This window comes from Oppia nitens, unplaced genomic scaffold (assembly GCF_028296485.1).
Source record: "Oppia nitens isolate AA-2021 unplaced genomic scaffold, nextdenovo-longstitch-racon4-pilon3 scaffold5_pilon_pilon_pilon, whole genome shotgun sequence".
NCBI lineage: Eukaryota > Metazoa > Arthropoda > Arachnida > Sarcoptiformes > Oppiidae > Oppia > Oppia nitens.
The window spans coordinates 3914346-3937096 of record NW_026533243.1 but is presented as its reverse complement, the minus strand read 5'-3'; the positions used below and the strand labels follow the sequence as shown (position 1 = coordinate 3937096).

The following is a 22751-nucleotide window of genomic DNA, read 5'->3' as shown; positions in this document are numbered from 1 at the left end:
AATTTTAATCAAATCAAACAAATGAGTTTAGAAGTGTGTCGTTGTTAATATAATTAGTGTCACAATCGGTTATAATAAGGCCTTGAGTTTGTAATTGTTGCAAAAGATTTGAATCCAATTGGAAAACCTGAGATAATAGTGAACTATCCATTTGAATACTATTACAAGTGTTGGATGTGTTTAATGGCAAAGTTATTACTATATCTTCACCTAAAGTATGATTGGTTTGAGACACTAATTCAATTAATAAAAAAAAATTATTAAGTTTCAAACTAAATGTGATTAAGTGTTTACATACCATAAACATCTACTATATCATTATCATTAGTTTCTAATTGTGGTAACTCTGATGGCACTGTAATAGTAGTTTTATTTTTGTTATGTTTATCCAAATGAGACTTGAGATGACCAGAAGTTCTAAAATGTTGATCACATTGTGTACATTTGAATGGCTTTAAACCTTCAATAAAATAATATTATAATTAATTTTTTTAAATATTAAAAGACTAACTAAAATATAAGATAATAAAGTTTATACCGGAATGGATTCTTTCATGAATTTTTAGACTGCCGTTTGTGGCAAAACTTGTGTTACAGACATAACATTTAAAATTTTTCTCTCCTTTATGTGTAATCAGATGTGTATCGAGTGTTGATTTGACAGTAAATCGTTTTTCACAAATATGACAAACAAATGGCTTTTCCCCGGTATGTATGCGTCGGTGTCGCGTCAAATCAGACGCCTTTTTGAAAGTCTTTGAACAAAATTCACAACTATTTGTTCCATCATTTATGAGTTTTTTAGATAAATCTAATACTGATTGCTTAACATTCTCATTGACTTCCATTTCAGACATTGTAACCGATGAGGAATTATTAATTGTTTCAAAATTTAAATCGTGGTTTTGCTGAGAACTACTATCACTTTCACTAAGGGATAGGTTATAAATTGGATGAATGGCTTCAATGTGTTTATTTAAAGCTAACCAAGTGGTACACTTTGTTGGACAATGAGGACAAAGTAAACCATTTGATGAGTGGACAGTATTGGTGTGTCGTTTCAATGAGTTTTTTGTCACAAACTTTGCTAAACACAAATCACAGCTAAAATTTTTGACTAAAGAGTGTGAATGGATATGAGTATTGAGTACACCGCGAGTGGCAAAACCTTTTTGACAATAATGACAAACAAATGGTTTTTCGCCGGTATGTCTTAGATTGTGTTGCCGTAAATGTGATCCACTCTTAAAAGATACGCCGCATAACTGACACGGAAACGGTCGCACACCGTCTGTACCGACATTAACGTGAGTTATAGGCAATGATAGTTCACTCAGTTCTATAACATTAGTTTCTATAGGAATCGCTAATTCATTATTAGTTTGCAAAATATTATCATTTGTATTGATCTGAACTGTTATTTCTAGGGCTGATTTGTCTATTGAATTAATATGTTGTTCTTTACCATCATTTTTAAGAGTAGTTTCGTAACCATTTATCTCTTTTTTTCTCTCTTTCATTAATTGTAAAGCAAATTCATTTTTGTGTAATTTTATGTGTTTTTTACAATTAAAACTTGATTTAAATGTCTTTTGACAATATGGACACATATAAGGTCTGACATCTCGATGACAAATCATATGTCGAGTAAGTGATCCTTTTGTGGAAAAAGCAAACGAACATTCATTACATACAAAAGGTTTAACTCCAGAATGTGTTTGCAAATGATTTTTAAGACTGCCTTTAGTCACAAAATATTGGAGACATGTTTCACATTGAAATGGTTTTTCTCCGGTATGGGATCTGTTGTGTTGTGATAAATGTGATGACTTTTTGAACGCTTTGTTACAATAAAGGCATTTATATTTGCGTTGTTTAGCCTCTGCTTCAGATTCCTCCTCAGGTTTAAGCCTTGGTTTTACAAGTAATGAATTATTATTATTATAAGAGTCAACATTGATAACAACGGGTCCATCCAATTGAATTCTTGATAAAATCGATTCATCGATATCTTTAAATCGATTTGATTTTAGATTGTTATTTGAATTCTGTGTTGATATCAAATCTATGTTTTCATTGTCATGAATGCTGAGATGTGACTTCAAAATAGCTAACGTACGGAAAGTAATATTACATTTTGCGCATCTGTATGGTTGAGCACTTGTATGTAATCTCAAGTGCACTTTCAAACTTTGTGATGTTGTAAAAGACTTTTTGCATATCTGACAAATAAAAGGTTTGACAACTCCTGAGTGTGTCCTCAGATGTGCCGAAAGAGTACCTTTGACTGTAAAGGCGCGAAAACATTCACTACATTTAAAAGGCTTGTCGTGAGTATGGATTCTCATGTGTCGGATTAAATCACTCGACTTTTTAAAATCTTTATTACAGTAAAGACATTGTCTGTAACTTGTTTTACCAATTTTACGAACAATATGTGTTTGTTGAGCACCAGTTGCCGGATCAAAGATCTGTGCAATTTGTTTATCGTTTGTTTGGCTGTCAATTGACTGATCACTAGTTTTTATGACATCTAATGAAACATTTTCTACATTGCTTTCTAAGGAAATCTTAGTGTTTGTTAGATCAATGTATTCTGGGTTTTGGTTTAAATTATCTTTAGGTTCTTTAAGTTCTTCAATTAGATGTCTTCGGCTTATATGGCAGTTAAGAATACCAATTTTCTTGAAGACACAGTTACAATGCGGACATTTAAATAGCTGTGAGGCCGGCAATTCTGCTTGTGGTGCGTGTAATCGTTTGATATGAGACCTCATATTTCCGCTTTGATTGAATTTGGCTGAACAGAAACGACACTGATATTTGCGTTCACCGGTATGTTTGGTGCGATGGATATCCAATGAGTTTTTCTGATTGAAAGCCGAACCACAAAATTCACAAACAAATGGTTTTTCTCCCGTATGTATCCGCAAATGTCTAATCAATTGACTATTCTTTTTGAATTGTTTACCACAAGTGACACATTTATGTCCAAATTCTGTGCGGTCTATGTTTGATCTATACGTCCGATGTTTGAGTGATGACTTGATTTTTATATGAAGTTTTTGATGTTCTTTAAGTTGAGACAAGTTTGAAAACATTTGATTACATACTGAACAGTGGTGTTCATCTTTGGTTACACTAATGGATTTGGATCGAGATTTTAGACACACCTTTTTGAACGCATTTATATGTATATTCTTAATATGTTTATTGAGATAATAATGTGACGAAAATTGTTGCGAACACTGACCACACGTCAAGAAATCGTCTTTTTGATGGACAGTCAGATGTGACTTAAGTGATGCCAAACGAGCAAAAGTCTTATGACATTCACAACAACGAAGTTTTGATGAATCAGTATCTGGTTTGTAGTGCTGGCCATTCATATGCAACCAATAATTAACTTCAATATTAAAACTTTGGTCACATTCGGTACATTTAAATGGTTTGTCTTCGGCATGAAGTTGAGTGATATGACGTCTAATATGTTGTAATTGATTGGCTTTATGTAAACAATGGTTACATTGATAAGTATCACCGTTTTTAGTAATGTCCTGTGGATCCCAATCAGTAGCTACTTGTTGGCCATCTTCGACTAAAACGGGAATAATTTGAGTCTTGAGTGCAACTTTGCGATGCTTTTTATACTCTTTCCTATCGTTGACCAAAACATTTGATGACTTAAATACATTATCTTTTAAAAGCAAAGACATGCCATTCAGTGACTTGTTTTGAGAGCTGTATTTCGCCGAACCAGTGGTCACATCGATTGGTATAAACACTTGATTTATTGGCGAAACGTTGGTCTCATATAATGTCATTTGATCGGTAAAACAGTCGTCCATTTCAACAACTGATGCTATACTAGTGTTGTGACCATCGGTCAGATTGTTGGTCACTGTGTTAACCAACAATGTATTTGTCGTATAAATTGGATTTATGTTGTCGGCTGAATCTGTGGCCAAAACTTAATTAATAAGGCAATCATATGTATTTGTTGTATTAAAAATATATACCATCGATGGTCATCATTGATATGTCAATGTTTTGGTCAGTGGTTTCGGTAATACTGACTGTTGAAGCCATTCAATCAAATGATCAATCAATCAATCAATTAATGATTGTATTTCATAATCAATACATTTATCACAAATTTTATAATAATATCAATAATAAACAATTATTTACTCACAAAATACGTTTACACATAAAGTTATATACATTTGTTATAAAGTTTACAATAATTGATTAATACTGTATTAATTAAGAAATTTATTTTTATACAAATAACTAAAATATATTATTAAAATTATGATACTATTATAAACATTTAAAATTATTAATAAAAATTGTTATATACGATAATATATATTATATAATTTGGTGCATAATTTTGTATTAATACTGTAGGTTATAAAATAACTAAAATATAATTAATAATATTTTTCATATTAAATTTATATTAAATTATAATACCATTTATTAAATTATTTAAGTAAAAATGTTATCTTTATTTAAAATTGCAATAATAAAAATTTAATTAATAACATAATTAGTAAATAATATTAGAGAATATAAAACAATTATATAAATGCTATAGTGATTAAAATTTGTTAATTAAAAGATTAGACTTTTACTAATTGGCAGTGATTTGAAATTTGTGATAAATGGCAGTGAATTCAAGTGAATTGAATTTAAGTTTACGACAAGTCGTACTCATCAATGGCATTGTCTTCATCGCTATGAAGTGAGTCATTGTCGAGATCATCGTCGGGATCGTAGGCTAAGATGGGTTGGCTTTTATCGTATGGCTTATAATTAGACAAATCAATTGATGGCAAATATTTATTAGTAGTCATTGAATTTTCTTCATCTGATTCATCGCTATCAACACCATTTTGATTGCGCTTAAGATCTCTTAATTGTCTCATCTTTTTGCTTATTCGCGATTCTTTGACGGAACCATTAATTATTTTATTCTTAAGAGTACAATCAATGTCTTCATTTTCATTCAAATCCATATACTTAAGAACCCAATCCTGAATCATATTATCAGTCAATTCATTATCAATTCTATCAATAAAATCATTAGATTCTTCATCGGAGTCATTACTATCTCTTTCAATGACAAGATTTAGTAGATTATTATTTTCGTTATCAATGAATTCACATAAACCTAAATCTACTAAAAGCTTACTTAAAGCTGTGAATTCGGTTTCTTTTTTATTGTCGGCCAGAAAAAGACGAATCATATGAGATGACTCTTCTAAGATATTTTTCTGTGCGATTGCCATCAAATACTGGTCGTCATCATTACGAGTCAACTCACAGATTTGGTCGTAAGTTATCTCTTTGCTCACTTGTTTTACACCAAATAGAGACACTTTAATAGCCTGAAAGGGCAACTCTTTGAGATATATGTCACGAATTAAATACAAATTATCTTTTGAAACATTGCGAACAGTTTGGCCGTGATCTACAAGAAATATATCTACTTTATCACCGTTTATGACCAATATTTTGGCCCTATTTAATGTACTTTCATTATAAACTTTATCATAAAATTTATAAAAACAGATCTGTTGTTCAATGATTTCAGTCAATGGTCTCAAAGTATTCAAACAAGACATCCATTTATCCTCTAATTGTTGCAATCGATTGACTCTATTCTCGATAATAACATAAAATTCTTCAGTAGAAACCCAATCACTGACCACAACATAAGTGGTTTCGTCGACTAAACACGAATTAAAGGCCACAGAATTGAGAAGAAAGTTATACCAAATGTTAGTAATCTTGTTATAATCAAAGTTAACATTTAATAACTTTTTATTGTTATTTTCGGCAAATTTATGTTTAGTCATGTAATCAATAATATTTGTTTCGAGTTTTACTTTTGTGTTTTTCATTTTCTTTTGAACATTCATTCGATTTAACCAAAAGACTCCATTGTTTTGTTTAAGAATCCAAGCAGTGATTTGACTTATTCTGAAATTATCGACCAAATCATACAACTTTTGAGTACTTCTAAAATCCCATTGAATCTCATTGTCGATGGGCTTTATTCCACATAAGTATCCTTTAAATGCAAGTCCTGGATGTGTCTTAAGATGAGCCGGAAGTTTAAACAATTGTCGTGAATTCGATCGCAATTTGTGGCCAAAATCAATGCAAAAAAGTTCGACTTTCTGACTGTAATCATTGGAATTGTAGTCTTCATAAAAATTGAGATCATCTTTGCCCAGAATTTTAGTTAAACAAACTCTGAATACTTGTCCACGAATTGAAATGCCATAAATTTCAACGTCAGATAATTCATTAAACAAAATAGTATTATATGACATATCTTTGAGTGAAATCAGATCTCTACTTAATTGTTCATAAATTACATCATATTTCTGCCATCGACCAGATTTATGACATTCATTACGAAATTCAATTATCCGAAAGTAGAATTCATTGGCATTCAACACATAAGTGATTGTTATTTTTATTTGACCATTTGATGGCAATGTTGGAACTGAAACAGTCTTTGTGGCAAAAGAATGCATATATGGACAGTCATATGATTCAAAAGGACAGTCATTTAATGATGAAAATACATTACAAACGGGTAAATCACAAATATTAGTCAACTCATTGGGAATTTTAATTCTCATTCTTTTCATATATGAAATCATATGAGCCATGTGTTGCTTATCTTCAGGACTGAAAATAATATATTGATTTAGTTTATCTGTATTTTGAACATTGAATACTGTCTTATATTTCTTGAAGTAATCTTTCATTAATTGAAATCTATCGCCAAATGTCTTATCAAAATGATCTGGAAGTTTATAGTGAACAATGAACTGACACTTTTTAAATCCCGCCACTTGTTTGATAGCCTTATCATTAATTAACAGAATATATTCACCGCTTTTCCAGACTCGACGAATCTCTTCGACCTCATAATGTGGAGTCAAATGAGTCACTGTTCTTGTCTTAAATGATTTGCTTAACAATCGTTTAACAAATTTTAACTCATCTATTGTTCTAAAAATGACGGCTATTCTCATCAGTTTTTGGTTAATTGCATTCTTCAATATCATTTGCAATGCTTCGTCTCTCTGTTCTTCATTGATTATTACAAGATTGCACTTAACTTTAAAAAGGATTGAGAGTTCATAGAAAGAGCCAAAACAAATAACAGGATGTGTCTGAATCTCTTTAGCAAACCATTCAACACCTTTAGTCCATTTTTCTGAAAATACCAGTGTTTGAAACGCTAAGACATCTTTTTTATCATTTTCATCATTTTTACAATATCTTCATTAAAAATATAATACAATTAGACAAAACATTATCAAAAATAAAAAACAAACCTTTGTTTGGCAAACTCAATGATAATTTTTCGGATTGTTGTTAAATGAATATTAAGGCAAACATCGGCCTCATCTATAATTAGGCATTTGGTTGTCGAACATCCAAAAATCTGTTTCAATGCATTTCAATCAAAATATATTAAATTAAAATATATTATACAACAATACCTGGGCTTCAATAGCTTTGAGTAATGGCTCGGGAGTGGTCACCAAAATATCACAACCATTTGCAAGAGATGCATAMAGTTTGGTAGCATTGGATGAATTCATTGAAATAACTTTAAGTGACTCTTTAATATCCGGGTCTCGCCATTGTTTGGCTTGACGTGCGATATCATAGGTTTGTCGAGTGTTACTACATATGACAATAGCTCCGATACCCGCTTCTTCTATTTGTATCTCAGTATCTTCTTGACAATCAAACCAATTCATAAGTGGTATTAAATATGTATTAGTTTTGCCACTCTTTGGTCCCGAAACACAACAAATACTGTTGCCTTTCATAATAGACGGCCACAAATGCAATTCAAGTCTAACATCTTTACATTGGATTTTCTTAAGTCGACTCAGGAAACACTTCTGAAATCCAAAAGCCTTTTCGTACGAATCATAAGGTTTTGGCGCAGAAAAGTCAGAGTAATTAAGATAAGTGTCCTCTGATTCGTTCAAATCTATTAAATAACAAATGTTTTTGTCATTAAATATAAATTCAAATATTTTGTTTAATAGCTAAATGTTTTCTACCGTAATATAATAATATTTAGTAATTATACAACAATTATAACACTAGTTTTAAACATTTACAATAAATTATATGTTTAGTATTTGTATATATTATCTATTTTTATAAATTAATAATTTTCTAATATATATATACAATCAGCAAAATTTATGTTATACTGAAAATGTTGATCTCTTAAAATAATAGACTCATTTTCATACACTTTATTTTTAAATAAAGCTTACCCTGATTGATGTAAACCCGATTGATAAATCAATTAAAAAATATCAATAAAAATAGTTATTTTAAAAATAATTTTAAATAAAAAGTTGAAATTTCCAGCAATTCTAATGTATATTATTCAAAAGTTATATCCATTTGAAATAAATTTACAATTTCATGTAAAATTCCCATTAAAACCTATAATAGTTATATTCCTAYTGCTAATGAACTCAAGTCCTTTACAATAAGTTTTTGCTTATATATCCACCGAACATAACCAATGAATGTTAAAAACATTAGACATTTAACTATTTATATCAATTTAAATATAATATATTACTTATATGTGAATTGAGTACTAAAAAGTTCGCAAACTATACCACATGTCCACTCAACCCCTGCCGACCTTCCGTATCGTTTACAGCACTGGTATAAAAAAATACCAGTGCATATGTAATGAATCACTACTAGTGATTAAACTAATTAGTGGTATCAGCAAAACGATGGCATATCGTTCACATTATCATTAGTTTAGTGTTTTTAACCAAAAAAGTGAGCAAAAACTTACATTTTATTAAACTTTTAAAAATATTAAATGAGTATTAATTCGGTCTTATTTTATGTTCAATTTTAAAAATTTGAAACAAAATCATTTATCTATTTTAATAGAGCGTAAAGTTTAGCCACTAATCCTATTATTTCAATTACATTCAAATAAGAAATTTAAAAAAACTATAAATAGTAAAAAATCATTTTAAAATGTAGTTTAAACCGATGTATATTAATATACTTAAAAGTTATCACAATTATTAACAAAATGAAAATAAAAAACTTAAATAAAATTCTGTTATAAAATCAAAACAATGCGATAAATGTTTTTACTTTAAATAGCAAACAGTTTAACACAAAAATTAGAGAAAAGTGAAAATATTTCAAAATATTGTAATTTAGTCATTAATTTTTAAAATTAAAGTAATCGACAAAACATTATTCATTTAATGAATACAAACCTATATTATAGTATTGAAAGTCCGTTTCCAAGTACTCGATGTCCTGTTTTGGCGGTAAAAAGACACTTCGTGTCCAGTTTTGTGGTTCTTCGATGACTTCGACATCATTGTCTTCATCGGATTGTTTGTCCCAAGACTTGTTTGATTGATTGTCATCTCTTGAATCGAAATATGAGTCGACCATTGATTTAATTTGATAATCGGTTAATACATTATTGAGATTAGAGTCTTGAGTGTGGTCTCTGTCGATCATCATATCAACCATTCCTTCATTGTATTCATTCAATGGCACCGATATGTTATCCAAACCCTTCATCACATTTCGTCTCTCAATACCCGCTCTTTCGTATAGATCTTCGCCCGTGAAATGAGTGGCCACACGAGTGGATGACAAATATCGGATCTCATCGTCGCTCAGATCATTGTCTTCTTCATTGTTGCCATTCATCTGATGAGTGGTACTACTGGTCGATGTCATTGCTGTCAGTCATTCAATCAAACCATTGATCACACGTTTGATTAACTGTTTGTCTAAACAATGTGTGTCTCATATACTCATAGACTCTCACTCTTTCAATATAACATTACATTTAAAACTGACGCAATTCTACACACAAATCAATGCCATCGTATTTGTCACTAATGTAGTCAACATAACTGGTTGGTCATCCATTCAAATATAATGGCATTCAATTGACCACATATTTGAATACTATAAACAAGTCAATTGAATGTCGATGGCCTCTATTACTGTGATTGTTATAATGATTTAGCGCCAAATGTTGTGATTGAATGACAAGTTTGTTATTATAATAATAATAATAATATTGAGTTAATTATTGAATTATTTGTCAACTTATTTGTCAATTATAGTTCAAACACACTGTATATTCATCGTTAATATCAGTCATTGTATGCAATAATATGTCACACATTCTCACCAAAAGTAATGTCATATTTTGATACACTTTTGAAGACTATTTATGGTAACAGTGTTTGTGAATCAAGTTATTGATAATAATAATAATAATACTGTAATAAGCGTTGAATAACCTTATTGTCAATGAAATAGTTGTCTATGAATTGATCCAATTGTGGTGACAGTAAGTGATGGATCGTAATAATCGTTTCAATAGAGCAGAGATGAGTTCATATCGCGACCAACAGTTCAAAGTAAGACATGACTTGCAGTTGTAATAACAGATAACTTAGTGACCAATTGGTTGTATTTGTGATGAATAGGGCAGTCGTGAAGATCAGGAAGAGTTGTTGAAAAAGTCTTTGACGCTATACGTCGGAAATCTGTCGTTTTATACGAGAGAAGAACAGATCTATGAGCTGTTTAGCAAATGCGGACAAATAGCGCGACTCATAGTTGGTTTGGACCGAAATTACAAGACTCCGTGCGGTTTCTGTTTTGTCGAGTATTATAACCGAGAAGATGCCGCAAATGCCATCAGATATGTCAACGGCACACGTCTTGATGACCGCATTATACGTACCGATTGGGACACTGGCTTTATTGAAGGCCGACAGTATGGTCGCGGAAAAAGTGGAGGACAAGTGCGCGATGAATACAGAACTGATTTCGATGAGGGCAGGGGTGGGTTCGGCAAAATTATGTCTAACAAAATGAGTGGTCAAACCTCTTGAGTTTGTCATAAAATACTTGTTTCTAATTATATACTTTTCATTTAATACATATATCATTATATCTTTTTAATACAAATAAAATTGAAATATTTATTACTGCATTATAATTACCTCAATTTAAACAAAATTAAATTACCAATAAAATACAATTACCATTAGATAATTATACAAATATTTAGATCTAATGTCTTCATATGATTCATGTCTTTCATATTTATAGACTTGATGTGACAGAATTGGGCAAATGTTTACACAATTATTTAAAAACTATTTATAATTAATTTTTAAGACAATTATTAGTGATTTTTATGAATATTCTTTAATCATTTAAATTGTTTATAAATTTAAAAAACGAAGTCATTGTCAGTTAAAAAGTGAAGTTTAATTGAATATATATTATATAATATTGTAGTAATAATTTTTATTGCCATAAATGTTTGTATAACTTAATAATAAATAATTTCATATTTAGAGATTATCAATTTTCATAATAGGTAACTCATGAAAAGTTATTTAAAAAGTATTATTACAAGTACCGGTATAGTGAAAACATCATAAAATTAAATATACTATAACTTAAAATTATTATTATAATAATTTATATAATCAACTTATCGATAATTAACAAACTTTAATTATTTTAGAGATTTATAAATACAGTATTAGTTGAATGATCTCAAAGAACCAGATGATCGCGTTTACTATTGATTGTGTACTCATTGAGGACACTCTTATCGATGTCCTGTTGTCGACACTTGTGTTTAATAGCCATCAATGCCTTCAAGTCTTTCCACATTTTTAATTGTTTCATATATTGTGTTTCATTGCTCTTAAAGTCCTTTTCTTGTTTTTTTAGAATATCTTTTTCTAACTGCTGTTCATTTAAATGAATTTGTATTTGATTGCTATAAATAAATTCAAACTACAATTAGATTGTATTAAATATGTAGTAATAAATTGCATACAGAATAGAGTTGTGTTGATCTTGAGGGTCATCTGAGACATAGAGACCAACTTCACGATCGAGTAGTTTTTGTTTTGCTTCCAATACTTGAATTTGACATTCAGTGAGATATTGTTTAGACTGAAGAGTATTGATTTGTTTATTAATAATTTCAATGTCTTTGTCTAATTTAGTGACACTTGTTTCGAGACCGGCGGCCACTGAATCATATGCCTGTTGTCTCTTATAGTACTCTAACTGTAAGTCCTGACACTTTTGTCTCATTGGTCTCAAATCTTTGATAATCGGAGCAAGAATTGTCTTTTTCTCATTGATTTTTTCATTTAAATCTTTGAGTAGTTCTATCAACTCATCTCTTGTCTGAAGTTTATTGTCATTATTGACTTTATTTAGTGTCTGTTCTTGCATTGAGAAGTAACCACTTATACCTTTGTGTTCCTCTAATGCAATCAATTTATCATTTATTTCTTTGTCTTTAGTCTTCAGCACATCCAATGTGTTTTGAACTATTGTCACTTCAGTTCGCATTTCTGCCAATTCGTTGCGTTTAAGTTTATATTCATTGCTTTTATCACGTAATGTATTAGCAAATTGTTTTAACTTTCAATGTCATAATTAATTTTAAAAAATCATTTATTAATTAAAAAATCATTTTTAATATAATACTAATCTCATAATCTCATACTGCTTGTCCTTTAAGTGGTTGATCTCCATCTTTAAGACCACTTCTTTTATGTTTTAGTTCTTTTTCCATTTGTTCCAATTCTTGTTCCACATCTTTAAGACATTGAGCCGTTTCCTCTCTCTTTTTCGCCACTTGTAATGCCTTGAAATTAAATGAATAAATAAATTACTTAATTAAATAAAAAAAAATTATAAAATATAAATATAATAAATAAATTACATTTTGTCGAAATAAAGCCATTTTATCGGCCATCGGATCGTTGTTAAGCATTTTATTTTCGACAATTGTATTGATTTCACGATTTAAAGTTTGAATTTGAAGATTAAGTTTGTTTAAGTAATCATTGCTTAGGTTTGGCTGCGACTCAATCTGTTCGATGTCTTCAACATATCTCTTCAGTTGTTGCAATTCAGATGGTAAGACCTCATCAATTAATTGTTGTTTGATTTTTACTTCTTCTTCAAGTTTAACAATTAAATCTTGTGGAGAACCTGCAGATTGAAAGTTGTTTTTGTTATCTTTTAATTGTTGTTCAATTCGCTTATATTTGTTGTCGATTTGTTCCGATTGGACTTCTTGTTGTTGCAATTGATTAAAGATATTATCGTTTTTGCTTTTTTCTTCTTTGTATTCTTTAACTAAAGCAAAGTAATCGGCATTACTGTTGATATCAACTCTTCGTTTAATATTATTGAGCTTTTGTGTGATCTGTTCTCTCTCTTCTTCCATTGATTTGACATCTTTTTGGATTTCATGAACAGAACTGATACTCTTTTTCAGACTTTCATACGAATTATGTATTGTCTTAAATTCATCAATCATTCTTTGATACTATAATTAAATAAAATTAAAAAATCACTTATAATTTATAACAAAAATTGTTTTCAATAAAAAACCTGTTGATATATAACAAGGACGTCGTGATCGCCTTCAACTTCTGGTGATAATTCAATTTTCATTAAAAATTTTGAGAGATATGCCCTCTTCTTAAGCGCTGGTAGTTTATGAAGAAGCCAACCGAGTATATGAGTGGTTAGAGTCCGATCGCCTAATATCAATGCCTGACGAAATTCACTCCTATTTTTAATTACAGATTATTATTATTAATTAAAAATATTTATTTCTAATTTTTAAAAATATTTCTTACGGTTGAATATCATTATGAGGACTATATTTCATAATTCTTAACATTTCCAATACATTTGATACAACTTCTTCTGGTTCAAAGGCASGAAAAGAGTCGCTCTTAAACTAAATTATTTATATTTACATTAATTAAAAAATTAAATTAAATAATTTAAACTAAAATGTTCAGTAGTATATAAATTTACAAAATATCTATTAAGATATAGATTGAAGACATACTGTTGGATCAATCTCTTCAAACACCTTCAATAAAATATCAATTCTTTGTTCGCCTCTTAACGTATCATAGCTAACAATATTTAATCCTTTATTAAACGGAGATTTGTTTAATTCGTTTATAATATATTTAATTTCTTCCATAGCTTTCAAACAATTAAATTTATATTTATATAAATTAAAATTTCTAATCAATAATAAAAATGTTTTTTTTAAAAATAACAATTCAATACATCGGTTGCTATGATTTTGCAGAAATTCAAAACAAAACAAAATCACTTCTTAAAGAATAAATGAATATTTTAGTGTATTTTAAATACAATAATAATTTTATTGTATATTTAAATAATCAGATCATTTAAATATCTTTAATAATGGCTTTATTTTCTTAAAAGATTGGTTCAAGAATTCCTTGTGGATATAGTCTCTCAGGTATGGGTCGGAAGTCATAGGCCTTAATATCATTGCCTTCACGTGCATTGTATTGACCACTAGATTGATAGACTGGTAGATCACTGTTTATATCTTGTATGTCAGTCTGTTTACGAGTGACCGAATTGCCAGTAATTAGAGACACAACTCTTGAGTTGTCTTTTGTTTTTTGAGCAGACAATGAATTCACAGTACTATTCAACGCTTCTTTTATAATGAAATCAAATGAATTGATTGTAATGACAGCTTTGCTTTGGCCAATAACTACAAGACATTGGCCACTATTAATCACTAATGAATTTAAGCCACGAATTAGTCGGTGTTGTCCTCCAGAATGAGGATTATTTAATTCAATATCTGTTGTCTGTATTTTAAGAGACGATCCTTTAGTGAAGACAAAACCTCCACAACTGTCTCCTTTGACGATTACAATCGCATCTTTAGATTTGACTAAAATAATCAACAATTTGGTTGAATTTCTGATATGATTTGCAATTTGACACAATTGATGATCATTTGGATTAACCAAAATTGTTCGGATGGTACCAGCATTTGACTCTTTGCCAGTAATCTCATGTGATGTCTGTCCAATCATTTTGCCTAAGAATGTGGCCATAGGTTTGCATATATTTGGTCTCTTGTCGTAGTAAATGACAAACTCTAATATTTTATGTGATCTGAATTTTGCTGCCATTTAGTGATAATTTTGAAATAGTTTCTTAATTACTTCATATTTATTGGATTTTACCGTAATTACAGTATACAACTGATTGATTTTTAAATTTTATTGCTTAAGAGTAAATCGCGAACTTAACAACATTATGCTATATTTATGAAAGTTAATTAAAAAAATAAAGACTAATCATTTTATCTATAATTTAATATAATAGTTTTGTCTGTTTGTTTGTTTGTTTGTATGTGTGCACACTTCCTCAACAACCATTTTTTAATTCAAAGCTAAAAATATATTGTTATATTTTCAATTTTAATTTAAAGCAATGTTATTTCTATGGGAAATTTTAAATGATTATTGAGCTCAGGTAGGTTTTAGAGACAGGTAGGCAGGTGCTGTGTAATAACATATTGCTATATTATATGAGTTACAGGTTGGCTCCTCAGATTTCTAAATATTTTTCTATTTTAATCCTTTAAGTAAACATAGATAAGGACAGCAAATAAATTCCAGCGTTTAAAGTATAACATGTGATACATGTATAACAAATGAAATCAAAAGTGCGCGCAAAGTGTGACTAAATAAAAACACATTTTAGATATAAATAAATTATTATTATAATTATTTATTATAATTTTATTTAGTTTATATATATATATATATATATATATATATATATATATATATATATATATATATTAAAAGTTAATATTAAATAAGTGAATTAAAATCATTAAACAATAGTATTAATAAACAGTTATTTGAATAAATTAGTGTCAATAATATATAGTACTGTTTTGGAATTAGAATTGATTAAAAAATCAAATAAAGTAATTAAAGAATTGCAAGAATTTATTATTAATCCTGAATTGAAAACTCAATTACAAAGTGTTGCATCATTTGAACACATTTGTCAAAATATTACTTATTTAGAAAAACAAGAATTAACAATTAAACAACAAATTGACGTTATTAATAGATTGGAGTCAACATTATCAAATGATTATTTAAAAAAACTTCAATCATCGCTTAAAAATAATCCTAATATTAATTTTTTTAGAGATAATGTATTAAATAATGAATATAAATTTGTTTCTCTAACTAATGTAGACTGTGAACGGTCTTTTTCAATATTAAAAAATATTCATAGAAATAACCGTACATTTCTTGATAACAATTTAGAAATGTATTTACTTGTAAATTATAACAGTTTTTTATTTCAATAAAAAAAATTTTAAAATCCGACATAAATTATTTGCTATGCTTATTTTTTAAAATAATAGAAATATGTTTTAGAAATCTGAGGGGCTTAGTTACAGGGCACCGGGAGGTAAGCTACCTGTGCTAAATTTTTATAAAATTTTCTCAAATGCAAAAAATTTTCAATTTTTATTTAAAGCAATGCTATTTCTATGGAAAATTTTAAATGATTATTGAGCTCAGGTAGGTTTTATGGACAGGTAGGCAGGTGCTGTGTTATTACATTTTGCTATATTGTATGAATCACAGGGCACCGGGAGGTTAGTTAAAAGCGAAAAATTTTGTAAATTTTTTTCAAATGCAATTTTTTTCACAAAAATTATTAAACTTTTAAATTTTTATAAAATTATTTAACTATACATAAAAATCTAAAATTCTCAAAAGTTTAGACGTATTATTGTGTATTGATTATAAAGTTTTGTTACATTAGGTTAAGTAGTTTGTTATATAAAACAAATTAGGCAATCATTCGAATTACTTATAAGTATTTTAAAATTAGCAAAAGAATTGCACGACTATACATGTTGCGCGTGTAAAACTAGTAGTAGTTTATATTAATTAAATTTTATATAATATTAAGTATTTATTTAATTAAATTATTAATTTAACACCAGTATACCGTTACATTGTAAATAAGTAATTTAAATTATAATAACTTAATTTATTATAATTGATTTCCAAAGTGAATTACATTCATAATCTTTAAGATTAACATCAATTACTTGTTTTTTATTAATATCTCCACTAATCTGACGATAAGATTTGGTGCAATTATTAGTGCAATCACTCATTTTGTGCCAATTTGTTTGTCTAAAATACAAATATAGTTAATATTTTACATTTAAAAATTATTATTACTTATTGTATGCAAAATTAGAGATGATTTTAATCATTTTGAATGATACACTTCTGTCGATGTGATTAAATGCAATGTTTTGATAAAAAGGTACACCAAATATAGCGTATGATTCAAATGAATGACAACTACCCATCCATTTCCCGCACCAAACATTTTCAAAAGTTCGCCAAAAAGAGCTTGACTTTGGGTTACCCTTATATGTCCAGTAATATTGATAAATATTTAAATTGTTGTTATAATTCAATAATTTATCGATAAATTGATGTAAAGGGCAGACAATATAAAAATCTCCTAAAGCTATGCCTATTGTACGGCTCAACTGATTCTTGTCGTTTCTGTATTTACTTGAGATTCTGTTGATATAATAATTGGCTATAATCTCCGCTAATAATAAAATTAAATTTTTTAAATTTTTATATAAATTATATAATATAATATTGATATTATGGTGTTAATTATAATAAGAAATAATATAAAACATTATCTATAATTTTTTCATATAAATTTAAAATAATGCTAAAAATATTATAGTAACTATTATTAAATATTTAAAAATTAATTACATATTTACTAACCATTAATAGTAATATTGGTGTTTGAAATTATTTTGCTGACATAACTCTCTAATTTGTCAAATGTTTGATTAAATGACAAATTCTGGCGAACTTTTGGTCCAAACATATGTTTATCTTGTAATGACAGCATCCATGAGCCCTCGTCATTGGTATAACCAAATAATATCGACAATTTTGTATCAATTTGTTTTTGAGTAAATAATTTAATAGAAAAATTATCATCATTAACTACAGGTGCTGATACTATAAATGGGTCGATTGAATATTGCTTAACATCACTCATAGCTGGTAATTGATTTCTATCTAATTTAACCAAACAATTCAATACTTTATCAGTGATATTATGTTCATTTCCCATACAATTAACATCTTTAGCATAATTAATCCAAAATTGTTGGGCATTTTCGGGTTCGGAAAGCCAACTGTGCTCTAATGGTGAACCACTTAACATAACAGCATTTTTAATTAATTTGTTACTTATTGGAGATATTATATGAAATCCAACTGACAGTGCTCCAGTAGACTGTCCCAATACTGTAACTCTAGTTGGATCACCACCAAAATTATAAATGTGATGGTTTACCCATTGGAGTGCCATAACCTGATCATACATTCCTAAATTTTTTGAGACTTTATCATTAGGAGTATAAATAAATCCATATAAATTAAGTCTATAATTAAAAGTGACGACAACTACATCTCCCAAAGCAGATAACACAATGCCGTTATAGTTTTGTTCAGACGCTGACCCAAATAGAAAAGCACCGGTATGTATGTGCACTATAACTGGTTTAAGCTGAGTGTCATTTGAATTCAATTTAGCAGAACTCCATATATTTAAATAAAGACAATCTTCACTAAAATTATAATTATTAAGTTGCAAATGATTATCTTTTTGAAGACAAGGATTAGGCCAAAGATTGGCATTAAATGTTTCATTTGTTTTTGGCAATTGAATCGGTCTTTTAAAACGCAACAAACCTATTGGTGGCAATGCATACGGAATGCCTAAAAAGGTGGCAATTTGTTTGCTATCATACGTTAGTAAATTGCCGACAAAGTGTCCAATAGTGGTCGAAACACTAATTTTATTATTAAATAGATAAACATTATCACTTGATTTTATTTCATTTTTTAAATAATAAAAATAAACATATATTATGAAAAATAACAAAACAATTAGTAAAAAAATTATTAAATAATTTTTTTTAGACATTTTCAATTCACATAATAAACTTTATTTTTAAAATTTATGACTTGAAGTAAGTAATTATAAACAATTTTGCAATATTTCCTATAAATTTTAACCACAAAAATAATATACAGTAATAAATGTTAGGTAATGTTTAAAAATAAATTTATATTATTAATTAAAGGTCTCTATGTTTGCGATAAAAAATAAATGGTTGTTCTTCTAATACCAAACCGTTATCTTTAAGAGATTTAATAAAGGCTTTGACCTAATATTTATAAAAATAAATTTAAATAAAATATTCTTTTAAAAAACAGACAAAAACGTATACTTTAATTGATTTGTCGGACTCGTGTTGAGTACTGACAAACACCTGATGGATACCACTCTCCAGAGCTCTCATCGCTAATATGTGACCCAAAGCAGAGGCAGCAGTTATACCACCAGAACTGAAATATCATTTTTTAAAATGAAAACTAATGACAATTAAAAAACATCTTTAGTTCAATAAACCTCTTTAGCTGTTGTTTAATGGCAGCCTCTTTAGTGGACGCACTGACTATAACCCTTCCAGAGTTGTGGACAATCTTTGCCATCAAATGTTTGCCAATCACTTCAAAAGAAATCCTATAAAAAATAAAAATCAATTGCAAACCAAAATCAAACAATTCATAAATTATATGATACACTAAATGTTAACAATTGTCTCACTTATTATAATATGTCTTCTCTGGTAAATCCAACTCAAATCCCAGTGGTTTATACTGAAGAAGCAATTGTTCCAAATTTCTTGGATTTCTGTTTACCACTCGTGTCTTCAACAGTGACTCATTGCCATCGATTGCTAACTCTTCGGGTTTCACTTCGACATCACTTGACAGACGAGTAATTCGTTTGTTGTTAACTAACGACGACATGAATCTTGTGTGTGATGTCTGCCAGCAATGTCTTAGACGACAATAAGATATCAATTGTGGTCTTATTTGAAACATTTTGATCGACAATATGTTTAAACATGTGATTCAATATAAATATTAATATTAATACCATTGAATGCATCAAAATATACTTTTTAGACATAAATTACGTCAAATAATATTCACTAATTTTCATAAAATTCAGTGAATATTTAGATTAGAATAAAAACATAATTTATTTTCAAAAATTTGATAATAAATTTTAACATTAAATTTAATTAATAATATTTGATAGTCTTATGGCTGGCAATCGGATCCATCGTTTCGGAACAATCTTCAGCCGGTATGACATGAATTGAGTTACCATTGAATAACAATATCTATTGTTTTACAGAATGGAAGGCCTGTTAAAGTCAGGCGCCGTCTCTAAAGAGAGTAAACCCATTTGGTTTGATGTCTATCAGTCTTTCAGACCGCATATTCAGCCTAAACTCAACCGACCTGTTGATGATGACCAACATATTCAAGACATTGTATATCCCGAAGACTATATCAGAGCGTAAGTATTAACTAATTGTATGGATATGTTGTCTGATATGTTGTGTCATTTGACAGTCGATTTTACGCTCAATACGGAAGTGTAGGTCTGATTGATGGTCTCAACCAAATCAATAGATCCTATAAAAGTGTTTCACAGAAATTTATCGACAATTATATATCAATTGCAAAAAGTGATGACACACTCACTGATGACCAACTGTTTGCTATGGCCTCCGATGCCATCACAAAGGATGGAATACGTCTTAAACATTTCGAGACGACATCTGAAGACATTTCCATTCAAAGAATGTCAGATAAAGATGAGTCTAAACGTCAGACAAGGGATAGTAATAAACAAAATATTTCACAAATTGTTTTGTCTGACGATTAGATTCACTTATTTTTAAATATTTGTAGTCATTATAAATCATTTATAGTCAATAATTTGCATAAAATATTCAAATAAAAAATGAATTATTCATTAAAAGAGTTAATTTAAAATATTTGAAATATTTAAAAAGTTTGTTATAATTGAAAATATAGTTTCCGTGAATTTTATTTCAGATAATAAATAATAAATATTAGTAAAAATATATTATATTTAATGCCAGATTTAAATTGAAATGAATAATTATAAAGTTAAAAAATCATAAAAATCAAGTGAAACTAACATCAATTAGAAATACATTTCATTGATATAATGCAATCATTTTTTTAGTTTTCTTTAGCTTTCTTTAGTTTTAGTAAAATAAATAAATTAAAAACTGTGAGACATTAGACCACAAAATCATGTATTTCATTGATCTTTATAGTTATTAATGGATTTATGTTGACAAATGATTATTTTTAAAACATATTTTAATTAAGTCTAATATCTAGAAGCGATTAATTTGTTTTTAATAAAATTTTAATAAAAAAAATAATTATGAATTTATAATGAATTTCCTAAAAGGGATTTTTTTAGCTCAAAGCTATTGTTTGACGAGTATTTAATAAAACAAATGTTATAAAAATATTAATGATTTTTGAAGGTAAACATTTGATTATAATTTATTGATTTATTGTTATTTTTTAAAGAAAGACTTTTAGTTTTGTAAGTTTTATAGTCATTGAAACGTTTTAACACAACAGCACATAACTCTTTACCAAATTATTAGGTTAAGGATCTAACGGTGCTAACCATTATTGAATTTCATATTTATCATAAAATTATCATAAAATTTGTCAATTTTATGAATAATCGTTTAAATTATACGGTACCGGTATTTACATTAAAGTTGTTTTTATTTTTATCCAAATTAAATATTTTAAAATCACTTTACAAGAATATTCTAGTAGTTGACACATTTGTTTATAAAATAAAATGAGACTTAAAATCAGAAAACTTACTTTTAATATATATATATATATATATATATAATTTTCACATATGTACTTTAAATTCAATTAATTAAATTAATAAATAATAATTATGTTTGATAATATCTAATTAAATATTGATTCATTATTTAATAGGATATAGCTAAATTATACAGTATTATAAAAATAAAATTAAGTACAATATTGTAACTCTAATACAAAGTTAATAAGCTTATACATAATAATATTTATACTAGTATTACAAACATATAAAATATTAATTACTGTATTATCATGACTTGACAGTTATTTCAAATTTAATAAATATTACTATAAATATAAACAATAATTTTAATGATTAATCTGAATATATATATATATATATATATAAAGTACAGTAGAATAATCTATTAAAACCTATAACACAGTTTGTTTTATGCATTGTTAAATAAYTTTTGTGATACAAAAAATAAAATATCATTAAAATAAAATTGTATTGAATAAAGTTTTATATGTTTTACAGGTATATTAAGTTTTCCTTTTATTTTTGTTAAATACTTGATTATTTTATAGCCTAAAAATTATAGTTTAATTCAATAAATTTGATAGAAATCTCTATAAAATACCTTACATTTTCACTTTTAATGACCTGACCTTCAAAAATATTACCCAAAACTATTTGGTGTTCAGGATTTTCTTAATAATTATTTYAAATCATTTTTAACGACTTTGCAAAACCTGTTGTGAATATTTGATTTGATGTTTAATACAAAGTATATTTGCCTTAAACAACAACAACTAAACAATTTATTTACAATTATGTCTCATATAATATACTCTAATAAGACAATTAGTTAGCAATTGTTTTAATTGTCATATCCATCACTATTTTTATTTTTAAAAATCCATTGACAACTCTTTAATTGAATTAAAATTTTAACTTAAATAATCTGTTAATAT

The 22751-nt window shown here is 27.9% G+C and overlaps 7 protein-coding genes across 7 annotated transcripts; 2 read left to right on the top strand and 5 right to left on the bottom strand.

Moving 5' to 3' along the window:
* Nucleotides 1-13: 13 nt before the first annotated feature.
* On the bottom strand, nt 14-4175 carry LOC128961513 (zinc finger protein 236-like). The gene is made up of 4 exons (XM_054307759.1): nt 4020-4175; nt 539-3958; nt 299-460; nt 14-234 (listed from the first exon to the last, which is right to left on the bottom strand). Exons 1-4 carry the CDS (start codon nt 4087-4089, stop codon nt 14-16), a joined length of 3873 nt encoding a protein of 1290 aa, XP_054163734.1. The 5' UTR covers nt 4090-4175.
* Nucleotides 4176-4562: 387 nt separating this feature from the next.
* Nucleotides 4563-10069, bottom strand: LOC128961951 (putative ATP-dependent RNA helicase TDRD12). Its single transcript, XM_054308288.1, has 4 exons — nt 9321-10069; nt 7536-8038; nt 7368-7477; nt 4563-7311 (listed from the first exon to the last, which is right to left on the bottom strand). The coding sequence occupies exons 1-4, from the start codon at nt 9796-9798 to the stop codon at nt 4704-4706; spliced, it is 3699 nt and encodes a 1232-aa protein (XP_054164263.1). The 5' UTR covers nt 9799-10069; the 3' UTR covers nt 4563-4703.
* A 248-nt stretch (nt 10070-10317) lies between these two features.
* Nucleotides 10318-11068, top strand: LOC128961018 (nuclear cap-binding protein subunit 2-like). The gene is made up of 2 exons (XM_054307217.1): nt 10318-10493; nt 10563-11068. The coding sequence occupies exons 1-2, from the start codon at nt 10431-10433 to the stop codon at nt 10971-10973; spliced, it is 474 nt and encodes a 157-aa protein (XP_054163192.1). The 5' UTR covers nt 10318-10430; the 3' UTR covers nt 10974-11068.
* Nucleotides 11069-11649: 581 nt separating this feature from the next.
* Nucleotides 11650-14128, bottom strand: LOC128961512 (intraflagellar transport protein 81 homolog). Its single transcript, XM_054307758.1, has 7 exons — nt 13988-14128; nt 13770-13873; nt 13519-13699; nt 12842-13453; nt 12623-12763; nt 11939-12537; nt 11650-11878 (listed from the first exon to the last, which is right to left on the bottom strand). Exons 1-7 carry the CDS (start codon nt 14126-14128, stop codon nt 11650-11652), a joined length of 2007 nt encoding a protein of 668 aa, XP_054163733.1.
* A 3110-nt stretch (nt 14129-17238) lies between these two features.
* Nucleotides 17239-18843, bottom strand: LOC128961511 (cholinesterase 1-like; the record flags this gene model as incomplete). Its single annotated transcript, XM_054307757.1, is given in 3 exon segments — nt 17239-17448; nt 17450-17592; nt 17829-18843. Coding segments are annotated over 3 exon segments (1368 nt in total), but the record flags the coding sequence as incomplete, so codon positions are not given.
* A 268-nt stretch (nt 18844-19111) lies between these two features.
* Nucleotides 19112-20005, bottom strand: LOC128960943 (39S ribosomal protein L18, mitochondrial-like). Its single transcript, XM_054307115.1, has 4 exons — nt 19687-20005; nt 19489-19602; nt 19307-19424; nt 19112-19243 (listed from the first exon to the last, which is right to left on the bottom strand). Exons 1-4 carry the CDS (start codon nt 19965-19967, stop codon nt 19154-19156), a joined length of 603 nt encoding a protein of 200 aa, XP_054163090.1. The 5' UTR covers nt 19968-20005; the 3' UTR covers nt 19112-19153.
* A 132-nt stretch (nt 20006-20137) lies between these two features.
* LOC128961510 (probable 28S ribosomal protein S23, mitochondrial) lies at nt 20138-20823 on the top strand. Its single transcript, XM_054307756.1, has 3 exons — nt 20138-20235; nt 20287-20451; nt 20508-20823. Exons 1-3 carry the CDS (start codon nt 20192-20194, stop codon nt 20821-20823), a joined length of 525 nt encoding a protein of 174 aa, XP_054163731.1. The 5' UTR covers nt 20138-20191.
* Nucleotides 20824-22751: the final 1928 nt, after the last annotated feature.